Genomic DNA, 27125 nt, shown 5'->3' with positions numbered 1-27125 from the left:
TGCTCTAGGAAGACTGCACTCTATCATGTTTAGCCTGTGGCTTCGTGTAATCAAACCAGCCCTGCATACCCCAGGGTATCTGTATATGGGATGAGGAGTGCAGCCTTTGGGAATCACAGAACACTTGAGCAGATACGGTGCTAACTCCAGGTCTTTGAGTGTCTGTGATTGAGCTTGGCTTGTGCTGTGCTATTTTATCCAAAGCAAATCTGAGATCTGTAGCATTTACAGACAAGATCCTATGTCTTCCTATTTCTTCTTGGGACATGCCATTGCCATATGGGGACATGGGTTGGTGAAAGGAGGGAGTGGGTACCACAGCTGTAATGGAATGTCACTACAGGAGCTCTGTAGAGATTGCCAGATAATCCCACCAAGTTTACCTTCGTATGCAATTTACCTGGAGGAGACATGGTCAGGCAGCTGAATGGTGATTCTTTTCCAGCTCGAGCTGTTGACAGAATTGTAGATGGTGGCTTCATGAAACTGGAAGGGGGAGCAGCCGATGCTGTTTGAAGAGGAAGGAAGGCACTGGGTCTGAACGAGCTGCCAGGAATCAGACCTGTGGAAACCACATAAATTATGGTAGACAATTCTTAAGAGGAAATAGATGACTTGACTAATGTCAAAGTAACCCTTTGGGGTTGGGTTAAATTGAGGTATTTTTATGTAAGTTTTCTATTTCCTGTTTATATTTATAAACACAATGAAAAGTAAAACTGAAAATAATTTCAAACAAGATATAACTCTTTACAAGCACAGGAATATATTCACAGATAATAGAATAAAATAATAGCATGCCCACTACTGCATTCTAATGGCTTCCTCCCACTGGTATTATTACCAGAAATATACCTGCAGTTGATTGACAAAACTCTCTGTTTACCCAAACTTAACTCTCCATAATTCATTTTCAAAAGTGGTGGCGGGAGACAGGACTCTCAACATCCCAATAAAGTAACTGCACTGGGTCAGACTTTTACTAGGCTTCAAGACATGTGACTCTGGCTGCAGCATATTTAGATCTTGCATTGATTTTAATTCTCATTAAGGTTGGTTGAAGATGAGTAACATGAATAAAAGAGAAATCCACTTTGAGGACAAACGTAGTCTCTTACTTAGTTTAAGAGACAAAAAAAATTTGTTGGCTTGCAGCCAGTCTAGTAGGAAAATGAGTTTTCTGAGTTTAAAGGAAATTTATGAAAATAAGACATTCATGTAAGTTTTATATAAGGGAAATGAATACATGTGAAATAAACATAAACTGTACTTTTAATATAAAAGGTTGCTCCCCTGTAGTTGTTTTAAAAATAGACAACCATCTGAAGTTGTATTCAAGTTTGGAAGAACATAAAAATTTATTCCAAAATGATTTCACAAACCTTGCATCCTTAGTGTACTCCAACATTACGGAATGAAGGTCACCACAGGAAGTAGCTTCGCAACCCACCACAATCTAAAACAAACATAAACGAAAAGTGTGTACAGGGAAGATTAAATACCTGTCACTAATTAATTAAATCCCTCTCTCTAAATTATGCCTCTAATGGGAAATCAACAAATATTCAGAGCAGTTTTTACAGAGCAAGCTGCCAGAATACCAATATTACTTTTTTTTTTTTGAGTTCCGTTAAAAATATGCAACTTTGTGTGAAGATGAGAATCAAGGTTTAAAAAAAGCACTAATTCTCAGGGCGCCTGGGTGGCTCAGTCATTAAGCATCTGCTTTTAGCTCAGGTCATAATCCCAAGGTCCTGGGATTGAGTCCCTCATCAGGCTCCCTGCTCAGCAGGGAAGACTACTTCTCCCTCTCCCACTCCCCCTGCTTGTGTTCCCTCTCTCACTGTGTCTCTCTTTGTCAAATAAATAAATCTTTTTTTAAAAAAAGTATTTATTCTAATCAAGAGCTGGTTGTTTTAAATGATGAAATTGATAAGCCTTTAGTTAGACTCCTCAAGAAAAAGAGAGAGGATGCAAATAAAATCAGAAATCAAAGAGGAGAAATAACAACTGACATCACAGAAATACCAGGGTTATAAAAGAATACTATGAAAAATTATATTCTGAAAAATAAGACAACATGGAAGAAATGGATAAATTCCTAGAAATATATACTCTTCCAAAAACTAATCAGGAAGAAAAGAAAATGTCAACAGACTGATTATAAGTAACAAAACTGAGACAATAATGAAAAACTCTCCCAACAAACAAAAGCCCTCTCAGATGGCTTCACAGATGAATTCTACCAAATATTCAAAGAAGACTTAATACCTGTTCTTCTCAAACTATTCCAAAAAATAAAAGAGGAAGGAAAATTTCCAAATTTATTCTACGAGGCCAGCGTTAACATGATACCCAAACCAAACAGAGACACTACAAAAAAAGAAAACTACATGGGACGCCTGGGTGGCTCAGTTGGTTAAGCAGCTGCCTTCGGCTCAGGTCATGATCCCAGGGTCCTGGGATCGAGTCCCACATCAGGCTCCTTGCTCGGCAGGGAGCCTGCTTCTCCCTCTGATTCTGCCTGCCTCTCTGTCTGCCTGTGCTCACTCGCTCTCTCTCCCTCTGTCTCTGACAAATAAATAAATAAAATTCTTTAAAAAAAAAAAAAAGAAAGAAAACTATAACTACAAGCCAATATTCTTAAAAAAAAAAGATTTATTTATTTATGAGAGAGAAAGAGAGAGCACAAGCACATGTGAGTGGGGGGAGGGCAGAGGGAGTGAATCCTCAAGCGGACTCCCTGCTAAACACAGAGCCCAATGTGGGGCTCAATCCCACCACCTCTAAGATCATGACCTGAGCCAATACCAAGATTGGAAACTAAACTGACTGAGATACCAAGCATCCCAGCCAATAAACTCTTTTTTTTTTTTTTTTTAAAGATTTTGTTTAACAGAGAGAGAGAGAGAGAGAAAGAGATCACAAGTAGGTAGGGAGGCAGGCAGAGAGAGAGGGGGAAGCATGCTCTCTGCTAAGCAGAGACCCCGATGTGGGGCTCGATCCCAGGACCCTGAGACCATGACCCAAGCTGAAGGCAAAGGCTTAACCCACTGAGCCACCCAGGAGCCCCCTCTTTTTTTTTTTTTTAAAGGTTTTATTTTTAAGTAATTTCTATAGCCAGCGTGGGCTTGAACTTAAAACTGAGATTTAAAATTGAATGCTGGGGCTCCTGGGTGGCTCAGTGGTTAAGTCTCCGCCTTCAGCCCAGGTCATGATCTCAGGGTCCTGGGATCAAGCCCCACATCAGGCTCTCTGCTCAGCAGAGAGCCTGCTTCTCTCTGTCTCTCTGTCTGCCTCTCTGCCTACTTGTGATCCCTGTCAAATAAATAAATAAAATATTAAAAAAAAAGTCACATGCTCCACCAACTGAGCCAGCAATTATGAATGTAAATGCAGAAATCCTCAACAAAAATTAGCAAATTAAATTCAACAATACACTAAAAGAATCATTCACTATAATCAAGTGGAATTTATTCCAGAAATGCAGGCAATGTGATATGTAACTTTAACAAGAGAAAGCATAAAAACTATAGGATCATCTCAATAGGTGCAGAAAAAGCACTGAACACAATTCAACATCCGTTCATGATAAAAACTCCCAACAAAGTGGGTTTCGAGGGAACATGCTTCAACTTAACAAGGCTATATATGAAAAATCCACAGCTAACATCATACTTAGTTGCGGAAAACCTGAGAGCTTTTTGTCTAAGATCAGGAACAAGATAAGCATTTCCTCTCTCACTGCTTTTATTCAACATAGTATTGGAAATTCTAGCTGTAGCAATCAGACAAGAAAAAGAAATAAAAGGTATCCAAATTGGAAAGGAAAAGTGAACCTGTCACCATTTGCAGATGACATGATACTATCTATAGAAAACCCTAAAGACTCCACCGAAAAATTGTTAGAACTGAAAAATGAATCAGTAAAGTTGCTGGGTACAATATTAATATACAGAAATATGTTGTACTTCTATATGATAATAACAAAGTAGGATAAAGAGAAACGAAGAAAACAATCCCATTTACAATTACACAAAAAAAAGTATCTAGAAGGAATTTAATCAAGGAGGTGAAATACTTACACTTTGAAAACTATAAGATGTTGATGAAAGAAATTGAAGATGATGAAAACAAATGAGAAAACATACCATGCTCATGGATTAGAAGAATTAATATTGTTAAAATGTCCATACTACCCAAAGGCATCTACAGATTCAATGGACTCTCTATCAAAATACCAAATGCATTTTTTTCAGAAATAGAACAAATAATCCTAAAATTTGTATGGAACCACAAGACGCCCCAAATAGCAAAAGCACTCCCGAGAAAGCACAAAGCTGGAGGCATCACAATCCCAGATTGTAAGATAGACCACAAAGCTGAAGTAATCAGAACAGTATGGTACTGGCACAAAAGCAGACACACAGAAAAACGGAACAGTATAGAGAGTCAAGAAATAAAACCACGTCTACATGATCAATTATTCTATGACAAAGGAGGCAAGAACACCAAATGGGAAAACAATAGTCTCTTCAACAAACGTTGTTGTGAAAACTGGACAGCAACATGTGAAAGAATGAAACTGGACCACTCTCTGAACCATATACAAAAATACATTCAGAATGGATTTAAGACCTAAATGTGAGGGGCGCCTGGGTGGCTCAGTGGGTTAAAGCCTCTGCCTTCGGCTTGGGTCATGATCTCAGGGTCCTGGGCTCAAGCCTGAACTCAGCGGGGAGCCTACTTCCCTTCCTCTCCCTCTCTGCCTACCTCTCTGCCTACTTGTGATCTCTATCTGTCAAATAAATAAATAACATCTTTTTTTTTTTTAAAAAAAAAAAAGACCTAAATGTGAGACCAAACTCCTAAGAGAAAACATACGCAATAATCTCTTGGACATCAGCCAGGGGGAAGAGAAAAAAAGCAAAACCAACTAACTAACTAACTTATTCAGACTACACCAAAATAAAAAGCTTTTGCACAATGAAGGAAACCATCAGCAAAACAAAAAGGCAGCCTACTGAATGGGAGAAGATACTTGCAAATGATATATCTGGTAAGGGATTAATACCGAAGATACACAAAGAACTTACACAATTCAAGACAAACAAACAGAAATCTGTTTAAAAAATGGGCAGAGGACCTGAATATGTTTCCCAAGAGGACATACAGATGGCCAACAGACAAATGAAATGATGCTCAATCTCACTAATTATTGGGGGAATGCAGATCAAACCATAATGAGATATCACCACACACAAATTAGAATGGGTAGTATCAAAAGATAAGAAATAATATGTATTGGTAAGGATGTGGATGAAAGAGGACCCTTGGGCACAATTGGTGGGAATCTATACTGGGTACAGCCACTATGGAAAATAGTATGGAGGTTCCTCAACAAATTAAAAATAGAAACACACAATAATCAAATAATTCCACTGCTTAAAGAAAATGAACATACTAATTCAAAAAGATATATGCACCCCTATGTTCACTGCAGCAGATTTACAATAGCCAAGATATGGAAGCCATCCAAATGTCCATGAACAGATGAATGTACAAAATATGGGGTATATCTACAATGGAATATTACCCAGCCATAAGAAAGAATAAGATCTTGCCATTTGTGAAAACATGGATGGATCCAGAGTGTATTATGCTAAGTGAAGTAAGACCGAGAAAGACAAATACCATATGATTTCACTTATTTGTGTAATCTAAAAAACAAAACAAATGAACAGACAGAAACAGACTTAAAAATACAGAGAACAAACTGGTGACTTCTAGAGGGGGATAGAGGGAATGGATGAAATGGGTAAAAATACTGTAATAACACTGGAAGTGACTTAAGATAGTGGTGAGCACTGAGTAATGTACAGAATGTCAAATCACTATGTTGTACATCTGAAACTAACATTACATTTTATGTCAATTATACTTCAATAATAAAAACAAAAAAGTTAAAAGAGCAAGCTATTAACCTTTGAGAAAAGTCTTTTTTTCAAAGACATAAAAGTTTTTGTATAGAAATGACCAGGTTCCATTTTTTTTTTCCAGGCCTAATTTTTGCCTAGTTAATTTTAACATTTAAAATTTTAGCTAGTTAATTTTAACATTTCTGGATTATGCTATTGCTCTTCAGCTTTTTCTACTTGCCAAATTTGGCAGTTTTGGTAAGACTAAGAGTCAGATGCCTCTCCAGGAAAAAAAGGCATTCCATACCAATCAGAGCTGGCTGTAAACAGAATGAGATCCATGACTAAGCAATAAAACAAACAAAAAAAGTGCTATTTCTATTTAGTGGATAAATATAACAACATATTAATCATAAATTTGGGGAAGAAAATTTAGCCGAAAGCAAAGTAACACTTGGAGAATTAATGCAAAGAAACTCGAAGTATGACTGCTTCAAGACATTTTCATTGATATCCTAACTTCCTGAGGCTACTACATTTCTGGCACGAATTTCTATTCTTGTGGTTTTTCCATTTTCATATGAATAAGAGCTTTCCACATTATATGAATTAAATGTTTGAATCATTAATATTGCTATAAAACTTTGGCAATTTAAATTTAAGTCCTAATCATCTAATTATTAACATGTCCTATTTTAGTGCTGATACAGGGGAACGTTAGTGCTAAAAATTTCAGGCCACACACTCATGAATAAAACAGCCCTGGCTTCAGAGAGAGTAAGAAACATATTCCAATAATGAGAAAGGAAATCATAAAAGATATAACTAAAATGGTGTGGTGCTTCTTATGAAGGAGAGACAGTATTTGGTTAAATGGATTGGAAAATAATTCATCAGAAGTGGAAGATCTTAATTATTCCAGCCACAAGAAAGAAATGATAATTACGTGACATGATAGAGGTGCTCTCACTACAATGGCAATCATATGACAATATATGTATGTATCAAATCAACATGTTGTACAAATTAAATCTGCACAAAGTTAAATGTCAAATATACTTCAACTAAAACAAAACAGAAAAGAGTTAACCAAATAGGGTGCATGTGAGCTGCCTCTGGAGAATGGGAAGAGTGTGAGGGGTGGAGGTAGGAGAAACACATTTAGATGGGAGGAGCATGAGCAAAGACACAGAGGTGGGAAGACGCTGTGTCATGTCTATAGGAGAGCATGAGCTATGTTTTGGTCCAGCTGTAGAAGGTGCAGAATACTGGGAGAGAATGTGAGACGGATTAGTGAGTTCGGTAGACCATGAACTGTAGTCTTTGGCTTTTGACCTTAATTTGATAAGCAATGGGGAGCCATTAAAGGTTTATGAGCAGTGGAGTAATGTGCTCAGAGCTGTGCTCTGTAAAGGTGAGTCTGGCTGTGCTGTTGAAGGACAGGTTGGAGCAGAAAGGAAGACTAGTTACTGGACTACTGATTTAATGAGTGCAAGTGGGAATATAGCAAACGGAGAAGATGGGAAGGGTGCCAGGCACACTGGAAATTAGAAGGCTGCAGTAGCTGGTTAGATGTGAAAAGTTAAAAGTGAAAAATCAAAGACTACTTCAACTTTTAAAGCTGATCAGTAAGTCAAAGGTGGTGCCATCAATAGAAACAGGAAAATCAGAAAGAGGAACCGGTAGGGAGAGGGAGGAGATGAAGTTCACTGTTTGCCGCTGCGAGCTGAGATGCCGGACAATGAAAGTGTAAGAATGTACACAGAATGTAAAAGTACTGAATTAATGGTTGGTGAATCAGTCAGGGTTGGAAAGGCAGGTCTGGGAGCTGGTCTTAAACATGTCCCAGAAGCCAAAGGATGAATGGAATTTCCAATGGGGAGACTATCTAAGAGAGAAGAGAGCAGAGAAGTACTGCAAAATGCTGACATCTAGAGCGTCAGAGGAAGAAGAGGAGCCAAAAAGGAAGCAGAAGTAGATTCCAAGGAGGAAAGAGGAGAACTGGCAGAGAACTCAGAGCTGGAGAACAAGTGGAAAACAAGAGCATGATGGCCCCAGCAGTGGAGGGCAAAGACAACAGTGCCCAGGGGTACAGATCAGAAAGGAAAGGCAAGAAATGGGTGAAGTTTAGAAAATTGTTGGTGACTTAGAAAAATGGAGTGTTGGTGATACTTTAAGTACTACATTTCTGGGGATGAACTTTTTTCTTTTTTTTAAACAAATGGATTTGGTTAGAGAAGATGATGTCCATCTCTTCAGTTTGGGTTGACAGAGGCAGAAAGACAGGAGGCTCCAACCAACTTAATCAAATATGACAACTTTGATAAGGGCCTGGTGTGGGCCTGCTAGAGGGAAAATCTTCACTCTTAAAGGAGGTGGCTTGGAATTAGGGGGGGGGTAACACCAGACATGACCTTCAGCATCCTTTATGCCACTTAGTTAAGGATAGACCTATAGAGTGGTAATATTTGAGGAGATTCCCTCACTCTTTAGTTTCTGAAGGAAAGTTTAACAGAAAGCTGAGGAAAACACTGAACATCCCTAATCCCCCTCCTTTTTTGCAAAAGATCTGAACTCTTAAATCGTGCAAAATCCAAAGCTCTATACCCATTAAATAATAGCGCCCTATTTTTCTCTCCTACCAGCTGTGAATACATTTTTATTCCTGCTAGAAAGGATTCTTACTATTAACCATAATTGAAGGACATCTTTTTAAAACATTTAATAAATTTTTTAAAGAAGATTTTATTTATCTGACATAGAGAGATCACAAGTAGGCAGAGAGGCAGGTAGAAAGGGAGGTGGAAGCAGGCTCCCTGCTGAGCAGAGAGTCGGATACGGGGCTCGATCCCAGGACCCTGGGATCATGACCTGAGCCGAAGGCAGAGGCTTAACCCACTGAGCCACCCAGGCGCCCCAAACATTTAATAAATGTTTTAAATAAACAACCAATTGTTTTTGAGTAACAAAGCATTTTTCTGTAATACCCTTTTTCAAAAAATGTTTTATAAAGAGAAAAACATCAATTGATATTGCTTTCTCTCTGATTATCTGAATATTAATGATCTCCTATGACTTTCCCTTTACTCTCCTTTATGAATAAAATATGCATGTAAAATATTTGAGAGTCCTTTTTAAATGAGGATTTGGAGGAGTTCCAAGTGGGCTACTGTATATGTTTGTGTTTAGAAGTCAGAGATAAAAAAAAAAAAAACCAGGCATGATAGAGAAGGATAGAAAGTGGCTTAATATATGAAATCAGCGTAGAGTAAGAGATACAGAAACTGTGTGTATGTGAGAGAGAAAGAAAAATAGGCAGAGCAGGCCGGGGTACCTCTATAAGCTTTTCATTTCCAGGGTTTGGGAAACTGAACTCAAGATTACATATATGAAATACAATATAGTTACATTTCTTGCTATGTCCCAACAAACTAATTGATTTTATCTGTGCTCAAATAATCCTATCTGATAAAGGCCTTTGCTAAAGATTACTTCTTTTATTCATAAGATAAAGTCTCTTTTAACGAACGAAATCAGTCATTTCCTTAGAGTTGTTCAATTAAGCATTCTCCCCATCCTCTGCCCCCAATGTCTGGAGGAGCGACTTCCCCTTACTTTAAACTGCATCATATATCCTGGCTGTATAATGAGTTCTCTGGAGGAGAGAGCATTGTGAGTCTTGTCCTTCTTCTTATTCGGCCAGTAGAGGTGGAAGGATGGATTGCCACAGAATCCTGCTGTTCTTACTGCATTAGGGTAAAAACTCCAGTTTTCTTCATGGGAAGTACCTTCTGTCAAGGGAAATTGGAAGCAATGTGGCAAGAATGATTTCTATGTAATGGGTATAATATATAAATCCAAGGTGATCAATAAAATTTAGAAGATATTATTAAATGTTCACATAATGATTAACCAAGTTAAAAAATGTAACTGCTAGTCTGGTTGACTTGTACCATTACGGCATTTTTGACACACTCTTAAAACAATGCAATGTGCATCTCTGTGGTGCAGAAATTCCTAAAGAAATGAAAATTCTTCCGGATATTGAAATTTCAACTTATATTTATAACTAGACATTTTGTCTTTAACAGAACTTATTAAATTCTCAGTTGACAATTCAACAAACAGTTAATATTGAAGATTTATAAACCACTGGGTAAAAGAACAGCTAACATTTGTTGAGCAGTGAATATGTGCTAGGTATTTTCTGAATGCTTTTCACGTAGTAACTCACCTAAAGACATAAGCAGGCAAAGGCTCACAAAATCCTTACCATCATCGAAAGTGTCAACCAGTTGGCTAGGATTGATTTCTGCTCCTCCAATCAGTATGTTGTCTAGTGCCCACTGCGCACGCTCCACTCCAGACACCACGAGTCCATTGCTGATCACAAAAGGCTGCCACCAGCGAAGTCGAGTTGTGTTGGTGAGGGCATCCTCAGGAAGAAGTATGTAGTCGTGTCTAACAGAGATGTATTTCTGGTAATCCATCTCATGGAGCAAAGTCCAAGTAATTCCTATAGTAACAAATACACAACATAGTGACATATCTGGAAAAAACTCCCCCAAACAACAGTAGACTGCAGCTACCATAAGCTTCCCAAAGAAATCTTCGACTGGAAAATAATAATTGATTTCATTGACTTTAATATAAATGCTCACTACTGTTTCAAAAACCAGGCTGATGGTATGAGAGGAAGGGTAGTTAGAAATATTTGGCCAAAAATAAAAATTACATATTTTCTGCTCCTAACATTTTGTTCTAGATTGCTATGTGTATTCTTTTTCATAAATAATGAGATACATCCATGTTTTGCATGTTTCTGGACAGGAACTCCTAGGAATTTAACATTTTATTTATATTTATTTTTTAATGTAGTTTTTAAAAAGATTTTATTTATTTATTTGACAGAGATCACAAGTAGGCAGAGAGGCAGGCAGAGAGAGAGAGAAGAGGAAGCAGGCTCCCTGTGGAGCAGAGAGCCCAATGTGGGGCTTGATCCTAGGACCCCGGCATCATGACCCGAGCCGAAGGCAGAGACTTTAACCCTCTGAGCCACCCAGGTGCCCTGGAATTTAACATTTTAATGTAGCTATTTTAAATCTAGGCAATTTTTATTTCATTGGACTGATAAGTTTTCCTCTTATCAATTGATAAGACTGTAGGTGGATGTTTAAATTACTTAAGGAAACACTTTTGAATACCCTAAAACACTGAGTCCATCAATATCTCTGCTAGTCAGTCAAGTGATACCTATCTGCTAAAATTCATTTTCTAAGGACTTTCATGGTATTCTTGGCCTGGTTTTAGCTACTTCAAAATAATACAACTGAATTTTATTCAAATATTCTTTGAAAAACTCATGAATTCAGACTGTCTTCTTTCACAATAAAGTTTTCTTCTAGATTTATTGTTATTTATTGCTCACACAAAAGTTTTAAAAGTGTTTTTAAAATGATCTTACTTGGAAACCATACCAAATTTATTTCTGAATTGTACCATTTGTAATCAAACTTTAGTTACACAGATTTTTTTCTTTATTCATAAAGTGTGGAGCTTATTTTTTAGTGTGATTTCTCTCTTATCCCCTTGTGGGTAGATTCTGTGGAACACACAGGTCTCATGTAATGTGACTAAGATCTGCAGTTTTCTCTCTGTGATTTTTGCTATTCTCACTGCAAAGGCAGCAAAAGTTTGCAGAAACTTTTCTGAGGGGCACTGGATGTCAACTGGGAATCTGAAAGCCAGGGCTTTCACCCCTGAAACGTGCCTCCATCGGTAGAGTAGTCCAACAGCACGCCTTCCTTCCGGCAGATGGGCCGATGGCAGGAGGTCATGTTGTTCTCACTCCCGATGCGTCCCCAATATTGCAGGAATCTGAATGCAAACACACATTATGATCCATCAGAACAGTGAATTAGAACAAGTGGTCTACTCCAGTCCTGGATAACAACTTCTCCCATAAGTGCGTTCCTTCCTTTGGGGGCCAACTTGTGATGCTGTGATTAAAATAACAAAAAATGACTTACTTGGCCCCTCTGAGGTCCAGATCTTGAGTAATAGCTTGTCTTACGGTGGATCCCCCAAAATAGAGCGCAGTGTCCTCAGCAAGAATGCCACACTCTGTACAAGTACTCCCACCTTCTAAGGACATCCATAAATCAGGCTTGATTTCTTCACTGTCAAAGCGTTCCTTCAGGAAAGTCTGGGAAAAAAAATAAGTGGGATGTGGTTAAAGGTAAAAATTTCAGATAATAACTGTGGAATAATTTAGACATTGTAGTTTCATCTTGGACTTAAAAAAAATAGGGCCAATTTCAAATGCTTTTGCAAAGATATTAAAAAAACCCTGATATTTCTCTACAATGTTCTTTTACATCATATATTATGAACATTTAAAGTGATTAAATAATGTTTAGTCATTGGAATTTTAAGTCTAGAAAGAATCATAAAATAAAACAATTCCAAGTTGGCTATAGTAACACTCCTATTTGTGAAGTTACTTAAGCATGTATTCTCCAAATATATATATATCTACTTATATTATATATAGAAGTACAGTTGTAATTTATTATATCAAACATGCACAAAAAATGAAAATGTAAAGGAATAAGATAAAATAAAATGGATGTTCAAGCACTCTTTTCCCCTAACATTTTTCAATGGATTGTTCTGTTTTCTCCCAGGAGTGTGTGCCCCCTACCTTGGAGACTGCTTTAAGCAACCAGGACCCTCTAGCTTCTGTGAACTAGAGGAAGGTCTATATGGTTAGACAGGGATGTTTGAAACCAAAGTTTTTTGTATGAATCAAAAGAAGATCAACTTTGGAAGTCAGGTTTTACGTGTTTATCAGGTTCAAGATTCAGGATGATGATGATAAGTACTCAAAATCTGGAATATTTCCCCTATATCTCCAGTTTATCTTAATTGAGAATGACCAACAATCAGGAATAGTCTGTTTTCCAAAGAGAGTAGATAAATAAAATATTAGGGTTTGTTATGGCTACATTTTATGTGAAATTATTTCATCCCCTCACATCGTAGTAAACATCTTGATATTTCTATTCATTTTGACCATGGTACCTTCATTTTGTCCATAGTAGTTTTGCACTGTGTTGAGGTATAATTCTTGTTTTTTGTTTCGTAAATGACAGAAATGATGTATCATTAAAACAATTTGTCACAGTTGCAACTGCAGTAACTGTATAGAGAAAAACTATAGTTTTTCATTTCTTTCAATGAGTTGTCTAGTTGGTGTCTTACTGTGTAGTTAAAATGATTTAAATGGACTCTCTTCAAACTCAGAACTTGTATAATTTTTTATCCAACTGAGGAATATTAATAAAATTTGAATGCTCATGAAAGAAACTAGACTTTTTTTAGTTAATTCATTATCTAGGGCTAGGTTTCTCATATTATAATCTCATTTGATAACAAATAGACCAACAGCTTCAGAAACAAGTGAGCATTGCTCCAATGTTATTTTTTTAACTTATTAATTCCGAAGTTGTTGCTCTTATAGAAAAAAAATGACAGAACAGGTTTGGTTTACATCATTTGCCACTTACATGTTTGATTTCAGCCATTTGTACTTTTTTGGCTTAATCGCTTTTCTGTTATTGCAATGACGAATGCACTATATTTGTTCACAGACACAGAGTGTATATATGGCAACTGTGTTGGGCAACTGTATTTACTTTGCACAGTAAATAATGACGTAACAGGAAAGTTTCCAAGAATGACCTCTCTATTCTTAATACACAGCCATGTTTCAGCTGCAGTCATCAGAGCCCTGAATTTTCTGAACAAAAATTCAGGTAATGATAATATTGTAATAATGTTGGTTGGTGACATAATGAGGGCTACACTTATCGCAGTGAGCACCGAGTAATGGACAGTACTATCCAATCGCTGCGATGCATACCTGAAACTAAAATCACATTGTATGTCAATTATAATTCAATTTAAAAAAATGCAGGTACTGTCTAGTCATTTTTCAAAACTTGTTTCTTTGTGATAGCGGATCTGGGTTATTTGCTTCATAACATCAGCATCCTCCTTCAAACTGTCCATCTACAGAAAATGTGAAGAGGACTTAATATTGATTTCAAACCAAGAGTCTGCTTTAAAAAAAAAGCAGAGTATTAATGTTCTTTAATTGATACAGTCTGGTTAATTTTATGAACTGATAAGTTGTACCAGACTCGATCCTAATATTCTGGGCTCTAAGAAACCCAAGGCATATTCTTTAGTTTCCATCCAAAGGATTTACTTCCTGGGGCCCCCAAAGAATGCTGTTAAGAAGTATTAGTCTCACACAATGTCTCTTCAGGCATGACCTGTAGTGTGGGTAAACGCTTCTTTTGGTGACTTTAACATTACCTTTAGAGTGTGAGTCAAGTAACAATTGGGCCCAGAGTATCCCGGATCACAGATGCACTGCTCCTTTAAGCAATCGCCATGGCCTCTACAGTTGTCCAAGCATCCAGGGCCCAGGTAGAAATTATCGATTGCCCACTGCATATCTGAGTACTTCTGATAGAACCTCAATCTTACTGGACTATAGACAACACAAAAACAAAGGAATGAGAACCAATGTTAACTTGATTCAGGTCCACTTTCCTATGTGTACATTCAGTGCTCAAGAGGAAAAAAAAAACCAATATTTAAGATGATTGCAGCAGGATGAAATGGGTAAATAAAAAAATGTTTTCTGACCACTATTAGCTATTTCTAGTAGAGGAACACTAAAGCCAGTTTCATTTAAATTTTATGCTCTGTGAGCAAACTCGGAAAACAAAATGAAAATGCAGTGGGATCTCTACTTCAAGCAACAGGAATATTTTAAAACACGAAACTGTAACTATCGTAAATTAAGCTGGTTATGAGCTGGAGTCCAGGGGTTGTGTTGCTTTTTAGACCCATTAAGTACCATTTCTGACATTGTACAGAAGACGAGTGACTCCGTTGACAAACACCTGTCAGCAGGCACACAGTCCTCAGCTGGTCAGGAAACAGCAACTTCTGAACCCCCAGAGATAACCAATATTCTCAGAAGAACTCTGCTAATTAGAAAACAACTCTGAAAGGGTTTTTTTTTTAAAAGATTTTATTTATTTATTTGACAGAGAGAGATTACAAGTAGGCAGAGAGGCAGGCAGAGAGAGAGAGAGAGAGAGAGAGAGAGAGGAGGAAGCAGGCTCCCTGCAGAGCAGAGAGCCCGATGCGGGACTCGATCCCAGGACCCTGAGATCATGACCTGAGCCGAAGGCAGAGGCTTAACCCACTGAGCCACCCAGGCGCCCTGAAAGGGTTTTTTAAAAGGGCAATTTCCCTGAGATTTTGATTTCATCTTTGCTCTTCTCTGTCTTCTGGGGAAAATACAAGCCTCATAATTAACTCTATACAAAAATAAGCTGCACTGTCTTGGTGTAAGAGTTCAAAGGGCATGAGGACACTCTCTGGAGTGATGTCAATGTTCTGTATCTTGGTTTATGGGGTGGTCACACGGGTTACACGACGGTAAGGACTCATTGTGCTAAAAAATTAAGATGTGTGCATCTTAATGAATGTAAGTTATATATCATTATAAAAAGAGAGAGGGAGAACGGGAGGGGTAAATGAAGCAGTGACCTTATGGTCGCTCCCCATCATCCATTCACCCCAGGTGAGTCATACGAGTAACAGAACTTCTCCAGCCCACTGGCTAAGTCAGGGATGGGCTTTCCTGAGCTAATATGTACCAACGGGATGCAAGGAGGTAGTTGCTCTGGTTCTGAAAGAAATGCAATTCTATTTCTCTTCCTTTCTCTTACCAACCTTATGTAGGTAAGGATGCATTCTGCTTAAGTTTTCTCAAAGCGATCTATGTTCGTGAGGACTGAGTGTGATACCAGTGTGGGGATAGTGCAGCAAGAGTCAAAGGGGAAGAAGTAACAATGTCCTGGAGGACATTTTTGAGCTTGTGAATCAACCCATGTTAGAGTTCACTTATCCTTGTCTTTTCATTAGAGCTATAAAACATTTCATTTTTAATTGAGTCCACTTGGATTGGGTTTTCTGTTACCTGCAGCGGAAAGTATCCTGATCTAATTTCCCAGCATGTTAACTGATGAAGCCTTTCAGATTTGTTGCAGGAAACAGTGAGTGATCATGTAGTTAATGATATTTATGGCAGACTGGCAAAGCCAAGTGCAAGCACCTTATTTAAAGGTTCTATATGCTCTGATCATAGATCATAATTGTTTCATAAGAAGATTTTGCATTTAGCCAGTCTCTATGATTCATATGATGGAGGTATACCTGTCATTTTCTCTAGTGTATCTCCAACCCCCGCCCCCCAATTTTATAGTTAAAGGGAAATCCTTTGGAATTGCTTTAAATTAACTTAGCCACAGACTTCTCAGGGAACGGTTGAATCATCTTGGCTCACCACTGCTCCAGGCTAATGACTTTTCACTGCGGGTGCATAACGTAATGCTTTGGTAAGAGAAAAATGAAATCTACAAACCACACTTGCAAAGACAGCACGAAAAATTACGATTTGTACAAACATCATGACAAGTTAGGATTTGCTCCTGGTTCCATCTATGGAGTGACAAGGCAGTAATATGGAAAGCATGTGATGCATGGTGGACCACAGTCTACAAGATTCATGAGGAAGCATACACCTTTTGCTGTGGTTCTAAGACTATCACTATTGGTCCGTCCCCACATTCAGGAATTAAAGCATGGGAAATGACAGGGCCTGCCAAGGCCCAAGTCTGAGGATTAAAACTTGAGGTCTCCTCAAGGTAGCTCATCATGGAGGTCACCAATTAAAGAACCTTTAGAGTTGGGAGTAAGAGAGTATTATTACCCACAATTACATAAAATTTCAGGCTCAACAGGTAGCCCTAATGAACTTCTGGATGCTTGGAACAAGGCTTTATTTTAATTTTCTACTTACTTCCCCACTAAGCTTTCAGGAAGTGGGTAGGTGATCCTTTTCCACCCTTTGGTTGGAAAGAATACAGATGGCTGAGAAACACTTCCAGAACATTTGGGGTCTGCAGGTAAGCACTGAGGGACCAGATAATTCCAGCTCACACCGAAGTCAGTAGAATACTGCACATGAATTTGATTCTGGGCAACTTTTTCAGATACTTTACATCCAACAGAGATCTAATACACAGAAAAGAAAGATTGTCAAATGATTAAAAATGTATTACATGTTTCTGCTCTTAGGACCTGGCAACAAGAAAGTTTCTGATCACTTGATAGATGCTACAACCACATTCATCCTGTATTTCCAGGTTCATTATCTGCTCTGCTGATGGACGGGGGAGGTGAGGTGGTTGCCCAAGGTGACAAATTATAGAAAGTGCCAAATATATTGTGCAGGGACTTTGGAGAGAAGCTGAAAGCTGTGCTTCTGCCATGGCTGGCTGATTGCCGTGGAAGGCTTGGGCCCACTCTCACAAATTGTTGTTTGTTGTGCTAATGGTCTGGCACTACCATCTGGCAGAATACTCGATCAAGAAGGATTGCTATCAGCTTTTCCAAGTTTACTATTTTGTTGTACAATTTATGACTCTCCATAAATCACTTTCAACTACAAGTAAGATGCAATGAAGTGATAACAGAAGGTACTTCTAATAAGGCACAATACCCTTTGTTGACGCAGAGAGATATACTGCAACATTTGTTGTTAATACGGTGGAGTGAGATAGTAATTGGTTGACATAAAACAAATTGGCTGACATAAAATCTTGGCCAAAACTGACGTTAGCTTTAATGCTAATCATGCCTTTGTTTTCCAGAATTTTCTTTCTCTAGAAACATTAAAATGCTCTTGTAAGAAAAAAAAAAGCGTTATTATGACCATAATAGCTTTAAGCTTCTCTTAAAGGAAGAAATTGGCTAACGTATAATGATTATGGGAAACTGGACTCAGTATCCTACATTTTTATTGTCACTATTTTGCTCTATCAGTATTTAATCCTGAGGAGAAACACATTTATGAAAGTTTTATCTTGGCATAGTTCAGAAGTAAAATCATCTTAATCACTTTTTTTTTTAAAGATTTTATTTATTTATTTGACAGAGAGAAATCACAAGTAGATGGAGAGGCAGGCAGAGAGAGGGAAGCAGGCTCCCTGCTGAGCAGAGAGCCCGATGCGGGACTTGATCCCAGGACCCTGAGATCATGACCTGAGCCGAAGGCAGTGGCTTAACCCACTGAGCCACCCAGGCGCCCCGATCTTAATCACTTTTAATCATTAAGTTAAATATAGTTGAGATTGACATTACTGAAAGATACATTTTATTTTTCAAAGTAGAGATTAAGTCAGTGAAATGTATGATCTTTATCTCTACAAATTGTTTTTTCATTTTTATATTGCTAGTGGATGGTTATTTATGTAACCATAACATTTTCACCTTGAACTGCATGATCCAGCCTTCCGTGGGAGTCAGGTCATGGGTCACTGCGTACACTTCTCTTCCATCATGGCTGCCGCAAATCATGACGCCATCAGGGGAGTCACAGAATCTTTCTACTGTGCAATCATCATGGAATAGCCAATGCTCATTCACTTAAATGAAGAAAAATTTTATTTGTTTTATTTTATGACAAATTCATAGCAAAATTACTTGAAGCCATTTTTCACTCTATGCAAGATTGTTTTCAGTAGAAAGCTCTCTTACTTTACATACAATCCACAGGAAAAACACCAATATAAACATACCATTTTAGGAACATGGATACCAGGAGGTTGAGATATACCTACTATCCAATATTTGTAAGTCTACATTTAGGAAAAAGTGTATTGTATGTGTTATAAATGAAAAGCAAAGGGACATGTATACCAATTTTATTTATTTACTTAATTTTTAGTAATCTATACACCCAGTGTGGGGCTCAAGCTATGACTCCAAGATTAAGAATCACATGCTCTCCTACTGAGCCCACAAGGTGTCCCTATATAAATTCTTTTTTTTTTTTTTTTAAGGATTTTATTTATCTACTTGACAGAGAGAGAGATTACAAGTAGGCAGAGAGGCAGGCAGAGGAGGGGGGAAGCAGGCTCCCTGCTGAGTAGACAGCACGACGCGGGACTTGATCCCAGGACCCTGGGATCATTACCTGAGCCTAAGGAAGAGACCCAACCCACTGAGCCAACCAGGTGCCCCCAAATTCTTTTCTGATAAATATTTAACTTGTAGGGAGGATTTAAAGGACAAAGAGTTGTTAGTAATATGATAGGGAAGTTAGCTATTTCTACTGAAATACTCATAGTGTAATCTGCATAATTAAATAAATTATAATATTCAAACTTGTAGAACCAGAGAGTAGAATAGCAGTTACTAGGGGTTGAGGAGAGGAAGAAATGTCAGTCAAAGGGCATGCGTAAAGTTTCAGGAATACAGGACAATAAGTTCCAGAGATCTACAATAGAGGGCCTATAGTACAGAGGGCCAATACTGTACTGTATATTTAAAAATTTGCTAAAAGGGTTAAAAAAAGGTGGGGGGGTGCCTGTGTGAAGAAGCTTTAAGAGGTGATTGATCAATTTGTGACCTTGGTTGTGGTGATGGTCTCTTGGGTGTATACTTATCTCCAAACTCATCAAGTTGTATACATTAATAACAACAGCTTTTTGTACGTCAATTATACCTCAACTAAGTGACTAAAAACAGGCTTGTAAGAGTCCAAGGAAAATGTAGGCAACAAGACTATGACCTGATTAGTGCAGGGTACATCCTATCGTCTCTCCTATTTCTCAACCACACACAAGTACACATCTACACACACACACACACACACACACACACACACACACACACCCCCCGCCCACAATGTCCTTTCTGAGACAGGTGTCTTTAACAGTATGATTTTATTCCAGAAAGTTTAGGAATGGAACATTTCTGTAAGTTGCATCTAATTCACGATACACTCTGATTTTATAGGTCTCTTCCTCTGAAAGTTTCCTGGTTAGCTCTAGCATTTACAGTGGCGATGAACAGGTATAATTGGAGGTGTGGGGTCACTGTGTGAGTCAGAGTCGTATGGCATCAGAGAAGTCAGAGGAGAGACCAAACAATGTCACTGAAACTCAGCCTTCACCTGTGTGGTGTCCTTTGGAGTTCATCTGAGCGTTAACCAATGTCACAGAACAAGCAGTTTATGTCTGGGTTCAGATGGCTAACACAATGCTATTGCCATTACTTGCTAATTTTCATTCCATATCCCATCCTGATTCATGGGATTTGGAGCTAGATTTAATCCTGCATCTACTACTCAAGATTCAAGGCGCACAGAAACTTGAATTCCATTGAGAATACCCCGCACCCGTTTATTCCGGGGCGTATGTTTTATGCTAGAACTCTGAATCCTGATGAAAGCAGGTTTCATTAATCAACTCCCTCATCAATCCCTTCTGAAATATCAGAAACTACTTCTGTAAGCAGATATCACAGCGTCTAGAAAACCAGTGTTGCAATTCTCCAATTGCACATCATCAGTCAAACCTAAAGTAAAACCCCATATTTTAGGTACTTGAAAAAATAATCTGTATTTGCTTGTATTCACACAGAGGCAGTGCTTCAATAATTCTCTGACCAGAAACTCACTTACATAAATCTTTACACAGGGAAAAAATAAATTAATAATTTAGCCAGGGTCTGAACCAGGTCTGTGTAAGTCAATCTTCTTAATAACCTTCTTCAGAGACCGATTTTCAGACAACTCTTTCAGATAACACTTGCAGTACTGGTAGGAGCTGTATAATTCAACATCACTGCTTTGCCTGAGGATACCATGTTTTATGTAGTATAACCAAGGATGTGGCATGATAAAGCCACAAACTTGACATAAGACACCACTTTTAAAAAAGAGACCAGATTTTCAGTTAAGTGAAACAAAGACAAGACCTTAAAAATGATCATGGCATGTAGAGATCCTTTCTGGTTCAGCAGGATTACTGCTCTACTTTTAGAGAGAATGAAGAATAACCAGCAAGACCTTTAGACATTCTCGTAAACATGAAATGCCATCCTAAATTCATCTGACACGTAGTAAAACAAGACATTTGTCTTTGGGTATTAAAACAAATGACCAGGAAATGTTGGTTTTCTACCCAAAGGAGAAAATATAGGAAGCACAGAAATGAAGACTCTCTTAAAAAAAAGAAAAGGGATTATTATAGAATGCTATTTATTAAAACATTCTTGCTGCTTGAATGAAAGAAAAGATGTAGTTACAACATAAACCAGGAAGTTTGAGAGAAACAAAAGGGTGAAAGCATTTTCACGATCTCTATACCATTTGAGAACCTGTAAGAGGCACACATTCTACTTTTTTGAAAAGACCCAAATCTACACTACATTTCTGCTGGATTTTTATTTAGCATTAGGGAAAAATGTACCTGCAGTTTTATCCTCCATAAACATGTCGAAGGCAATTCTCCCAATGGGGCCAGCGTCTGCGGGGGAGCGCTCATGCTGGGGCACGGGGGCGCTGCTGAAAGTGTCCAGCATGACGGTCCTCTGATCAGCAGAGCCCGAGATGAGGACATTGTCAATGGCCCAATCATTCTGATCCAGGCCGTCGTGTCTTGGCTGCCACCAGCGGAAGCGAGTAGCAATCTCTTTAGCATCAGGAGGGAGAAGGATATTCACAAATCTGTGAGAAAATGATGGGGGTGAGAGGGTGGGGATCATATCAATGTCTCGTGAGTCAAAGATGTACAACAAGAGATAAGATGTTACAAGTCATGTGGTGGATTGGGGAGGGCATGAGATAAAATTTTAAAATTTTTAAATTTAATTTAAAAAATTACGGTGTAGCCACTTCGGAAAACAGCATGGAGATTCCTCAAGAAATTAAAAATAGAGCTTCTCTATGATCCTGCAATTGCACTACTGGGTATTTACCCCAAAGATACAGATGTAGTGAAAAGAAGGGCCATCTGTACCCCAATATTTATAGCAGCAATGGCCACGGTCGCCAAACTGTGGAAGGAACCAAGATGCCCTTCAACAGATGAATGTAAGGAAGATGTGGTCCATATACACTATGGAGTGTATATTACTCCTCCATCAGAAAGGATGAATACCCAACTTTTGTAGCAACATGGACGGGACTGGGGGAGATTATTCTGAGTGAAATAAGTCAAGCAGAGAGAGTCAATTATCATATGGTTTCACTTATTTGTGGAACATAACAAATAGCATGGAGGACAAAAGGAGATGGAGAGGAGAAGGGAGTTGAGGGAAATTGGAAGGGGAGGTGAACCATGAGAGACTATGGACTCTGAAAAACAATCTGAGGGTTTTGAAGGGGTGGGGGGTGGGAGGTTGAGGGAACCAAGTGGTGGGTATTAGAGAGGGCACGGATTGCTGGAGCACTGGGTGTGGTGCAAAAACAATGAACTGTTATGCTGAAAAGAAATAAAAAAAAAAGAACTAATATTATATGTATTGAATGTTGCCACATGAAAGTTTTTTGTCACTTGCAAACTATCACTCAAATAGCTTTAAAAGTAAAAATTTCACCCAATATTATAAAAAAATTAAAAATTTTTAGTTTAAAATGTAAAATTTTTAACTTTTAAAAACCATGATAAATTGGCTTGAGTTTATGAAGGTTCAGGAGTCCCTAAATTGGGGAAACAGAATGTGAACAAATTCAAGAATTGTGGAACGACCTACTTATTCTAAATGTCCCTGGCAGACCTTAAAAGGACTTTACAATTTTCTGCTTGCCCAGGGCATCTCCGGATCTATAGGCCTAGGGATATGCACTTTGGTAGACATAAGCCAAGACTAACTTTTTTTTTCTCTCTCCTACGGAATGGTTTCATCGCTTCCTTCCCATGGCACCTAGATTTCATTCTACTTCCATGAGTAGCAGCAATTTGCTTAGAATTTAGACATTGGATTGTGGCAGGATATCTGGGCTCTAAGCTTGAGGGTGCCAGGTTTTTGTAATTATTTTACCAGTTGCCTGTAGTTTGACATTGACTTTGTCTTTATGTTTTATTGAAAACACTATACTAAATACGCCAAGTAAGAACCGTGCGCTAAGAAAGAAGCCCAGCGTGCTGTCCCCAACCCAGTCACGAAGAACAGACATAGACAAATATGACTCCATGCTCCAATATGAATCATAACCAGCTAGACATGTGGTCTAAAATACCCCTTCATCACAATTATGCATTTAAAGCTCAAACCCTTTTGAACTTGTATTCACAGCCATGAAGTTGGCTGGGGAAAATAACTTCCTGTGGTTTAACCTTTACACAAATTCCTATTTTTTAAATCTATGCTAATCTACTTTCATTTACTTTTAAAGACTGCCTCTTAGTGTTAGTGTTCCAAGACCTAGCCAGTAAGCCCAAATTCATCCTGTGAAGAACCCTTAAGTTGAATGTTTGTGGTTGGTCCCTTTAGTTTTTGTCTTTCACACTGAAGAGCGTTCACTATTTTAGTTTTATTTATATAGTATCTCCTTGTTGATTTTATTTTTCCTTCCTCTTTTCTCTTTTATGTCTTTCTTGAGGTACAGAGATCAGAAGAGTAGGCCATATTCTAGATGGGGACCGATTGAGACCCATTCAAATCAAGGATGCTTTTGATTGGATTTTCAGTACTTGAATTTTAAATACTTTTTGAACTATGTCCTTCATTTTGTGTATCCCAATACCAAGATGCATTTTGTGTACTAAAGGGTACACATGGAAAGTATAGACTGTGAATCCTAGATCCTTACCTGTATAGTTACTGTCACTCTGGAGACCATCAGTGCCTAGGCAAATAGTCTTTCCCAAAGTTTATTTCCCCATGCATTTCAGTTTTGAAATTCAGCTGCACCTCTCTTTGCCCCCTTTTTGTATGCTCACCTTGTAAGATCTTTTTAGAACTTATTTGCATTGATTTGGCATGTTTAACATTTTAAAGTGTATCAAATAATATCAGAAATCTATCTGCTCCTGCAGGGACATACAGTCAGTCTTCTTTACCCAGAGAAATGATCTTTATCTTTTTTTTTTCTTTCCAATTTCTAAATTAATTTCCCTTCTCTGATAAATCCTTGACCACATTTTACAAACTTTTGGAATGGAAATTTATCTAACTAAGGCTGTTGGAAGTTTAAATAAATTATGACCGACTGTTCCTAATTTGGTCAGTTTGTTTCTCCCTGAGAGAACGAAAGTGGATCAGACAGTTCTGATTATATCCTAACTTAACTTCCTTTTTTCTGTATATTATGCTAAATGTTCAAGAACTCATACCTGAGTCTTTACAACTTTTTCCATAAAGACTAAGGAAGTGGTTTTTACTGGGCTTATCTATTGTCTTCTACTAATAGATGAGCACGTTTTAAGCAGTTTTACACTGTGTTCCTCTAAGCTTCTCTGGATTCCTTTATTGGTGTCCAAATTTAACACAGGTGCAGGATTTAAAAACATTTGCTTGTGGCTGGCATTTCCTCAACTGCCATTTCCAACTTCTTCCTTCATAATAGGAGCCTATCTTTTTCACAAGGTGAACAGTCACCCAGAATAAAGACAGTATGTCCCAGACTCCCTCGCATCTAGATGTGTTTCCATGACTAAATTCTGGTTAATGGAATGTGAATGGAAATAGGGGCAACTGGTGGAAAGTGTCCTTGAAGAGAGAGAGCACGCCCCTCCCGCCCATCCTCCCTTCTGCAGGAGGGAATGTGGAGGAGCTTCAGTTGCCCTTTTGGACCATGAGATAGAGGTCATGTGTCAAATGTGGCAAAAGTAATAGGTAGAAGGAACCTGGGTCTCTGATGCTTGTGGAGCCACTGTAGCAGTCCTGGGTTACTTTCTTCTGGATTTAATTTATATAAGAGAGAAAACAAAACCCTTCTGTTTAAGTTACTTGGGGTTTTCTGCCATTCACAACAACTTCTTAATGGATACATTGAGTTTAAATGAACATTTATACGATTCTTTCATTGTTTTTACTTTACCTAATTTTTAGTCTGTACCTGACTTGCCATGCACTGAGGGATTATCTATGCTTTGTCTTCCTTTTTGGGTGCTTTTAATTATTCTATGTTTCTTGGTTGGGCTATATTCATTCCTCCTTTCCCCTCTGCTCTGCTCTCTCCTTTCCTCCAAACTTCTTCTTTCTCTCTCTCTTACCTTCTTCTCTCTTCTCCTTCTTCCACTTTAATAAAAATGCTATTTTACTTTTTAAGACCCTTTTTTAACTTTTATCATTGGTTACATTTATTGCTTTTTGCCCTCTGAGAATATATATATTTTAAATGACTCATACATTGTGTTTATTAAACCCATTGTGAGGGTTTTCAAATAAATACTTAAAAAATGGACTCTGTGCTTCTTTAAAGATATTTACATTTTATTCTGTTTATTTCCAAGTCCTCAATTCTCAAAATAGGAGTGAACACTATATAAATGAATGAATGAATATATTGTTTTCCTGTTTCTATTTTTCCAAATGTCATTGAAATTAATACCATATATTCATTAATTCACATGAGTTTTTGCACTGGGTCTATTCACAACTGGCATTGTGATAACATATTTTATCTTATTCTAGAATTAAAAAATTAGTTGTTCTTAAAATAAAAACCCAAATCAGCTGCTCACTCAGCTCAGAAACCTTATCTTTACGGCAGTCTCCAAAGCATCTCTACGCATGGGTATGGTTCCGGGTCACTCACAGTCCCTATGACGAAAGCTGGCAGACCTCATCAATCCTCTTTGCTCGACATACTCATTATTAAAGATAAAACAGAATACAAACCCAGGTTTACTGTATTGATCATAGAAAATTTCCATCAGCAGATTCCAGGTAATGCCTCCGTTGACAGAATATTCCAGGAGAACACCTTGGTTACGGTTGTTCGGTGTAATCAGGCATCCGTACATGAAGTAAAATTGGATAAACTCGGCATTAGTGAGGTTCAGATCCACGGTGACTAGCAGTCGACTGCAACCCTAAAGGAGAAAAGCAGAATCCAACAAAAACAGTCATAAAGAATCGTAAGTGCAGGTTAAAGGTTTTTTCTGGCTTCCATCATTTAATATTTCTTTTGTAATACAAGTCCCATGGTATTGTAATATTGGTGTTTGCATCATCTCTCCCTTATCTAAGCTCCCCGCCTGGCCTCTAGCACACGGCAGGTACTCAGCAAGTATCTGCTAAACTTTGAAATTTCATTATTAGAACTCACTTACAAGGAATGATTATTCTAAGGAGATTCTCTTTTTTTTTATAAGCAAACTGAGAGCTGAAATTAAAGTAACTATTCTGTTTTATTAAACTATTTCCAGTTACTCACAGGCATTTTTAGATTTTTTTAAAAAAGATTTTATTTATTTGCCAGAGATAGAGAGAGAGTACACACAAGCCTGCAGAGAGGCAGGCAGAGGCAGCGAGAGAAGCAGGCTCCCTGCTGAGCAAGGAGCCCGATGCAGGACTTGATCCCAGGACCCTGGGATCATGACCTGAGCTGAAGGCAGTGGCTTAACCAACTAAGCCACCCAGGCGTACCCATTTTCAGATTTTTAAAAAAGTAATAACTATTAATAAAAGAGCATGTTGAGATAACTATTTTAACATGAAATTTTAAAATGACTACATCTAAGGATTTCATACAATTTAATTGTTAATTACAGATAATAGTTGTAATGATTTCTATTTAAACTTTCATAGCTGATTTTAGTGTCATCTATATTAATTTATTAGTGTAGATAGCTCAATATTTCTTAGTTGAACACATGCAGAAAACTGGGCCTCTTGGAGCTCTGCCTATACTAGGAAGAGTATTGTAAACATGCATTCTTAGTATTAAGGATTACAGAAATCTTGTATTGTTACTATCAACTAAAACACTGAAAAATAATACACTTTATTCAACCAAAAGCAAATTCCAAGCTAGGGAATGTTAGGAAAATAAAGACCTGACAATGGATTTGTAATTTTTGAAAACAAAATTGCTTATGAAGGGTATTTAATCATGATATTGAAGAAATTCTATTTTTAAACACTTTATCTTCAGCAGCAATTAGAAAGACCATAAAATTTCTCAAAGAAATTTTTTTTTAAGGTTTTATTTATTTATGAGAAAGAGAGAGAGAAGCAGAGGGAAAGGGAGAAGCAGACTCCCCGCTGAGCAGAGAGCTCCACATGGGGCTCAATCCCAGGACCCTGGGATCATGACCT

The 27125-nt window shown here is 37.9% G+C and overlaps 1 protein-coding gene across 3 annotated transcripts in view; it reads right to left on the bottom strand.

Annotated features, from left to right (window-relative positions):
- The window catches only part of RELN (reelin), a 511932-nt gene that overhangs the window by 21905 nt on the left and 462902 nt on the right, over positions 1 to 27125 (bottom strand). For all 3 annotated transcript variants that reach the window (XM_044245854.1, XM_044245853.1, XM_044245852.1), the window contains exons 49-59: positions 25704 to 25897; positions 21326 to 21582; positions 18339 to 18493; positions 16867 to 17081; positions 14301 to 14478; positions 11948 to 12123; positions 11689 to 11795; positions 10192 to 10434; positions 9534 to 9709; positions 1383 to 1456; positions 401 to 562 (exon numbers count right to left, since the gene is read on the bottom strand). In XM_044245854.1, coding sequence (XP_044101789.1) covers positions 401 to 562; positions 1383 to 1456; positions 9534 to 9709; positions 10192 to 10434; positions 11689 to 11795; positions 11948 to 12123; positions 14301 to 14478; positions 16867 to 17081; positions 18339 to 18493; positions 21326 to 21582; positions 25704 to 25897 — 1937 coding nt within the window. The remainder of the gene's footprint in view (positions 1 to 400; positions 563 to 1382; positions 1457 to 9533; positions 9710 to 10191; positions 10435 to 11688; positions 11796 to 11947; positions 12124 to 14300; positions 14479 to 16866; positions 17082 to 18338; positions 18494 to 21325; positions 21583 to 25703; positions 25898 to 27125) is intronic.

Source organism: Neovison vison, chromosome 4, assembly GCF_020171115.1.
Source record: "Neovison vison isolate M4711 chromosome 4, ASM_NN_V1, whole genome shotgun sequence".
NCBI classification, from domain to species: domain Eukaryota; kingdom Metazoa; phylum Chordata; class Mammalia; order Carnivora; family Mustelidae; genus Neogale; species Neogale vison.
This window is presented reverse-complemented; position numbering and strand designations above follow the sequence as displayed.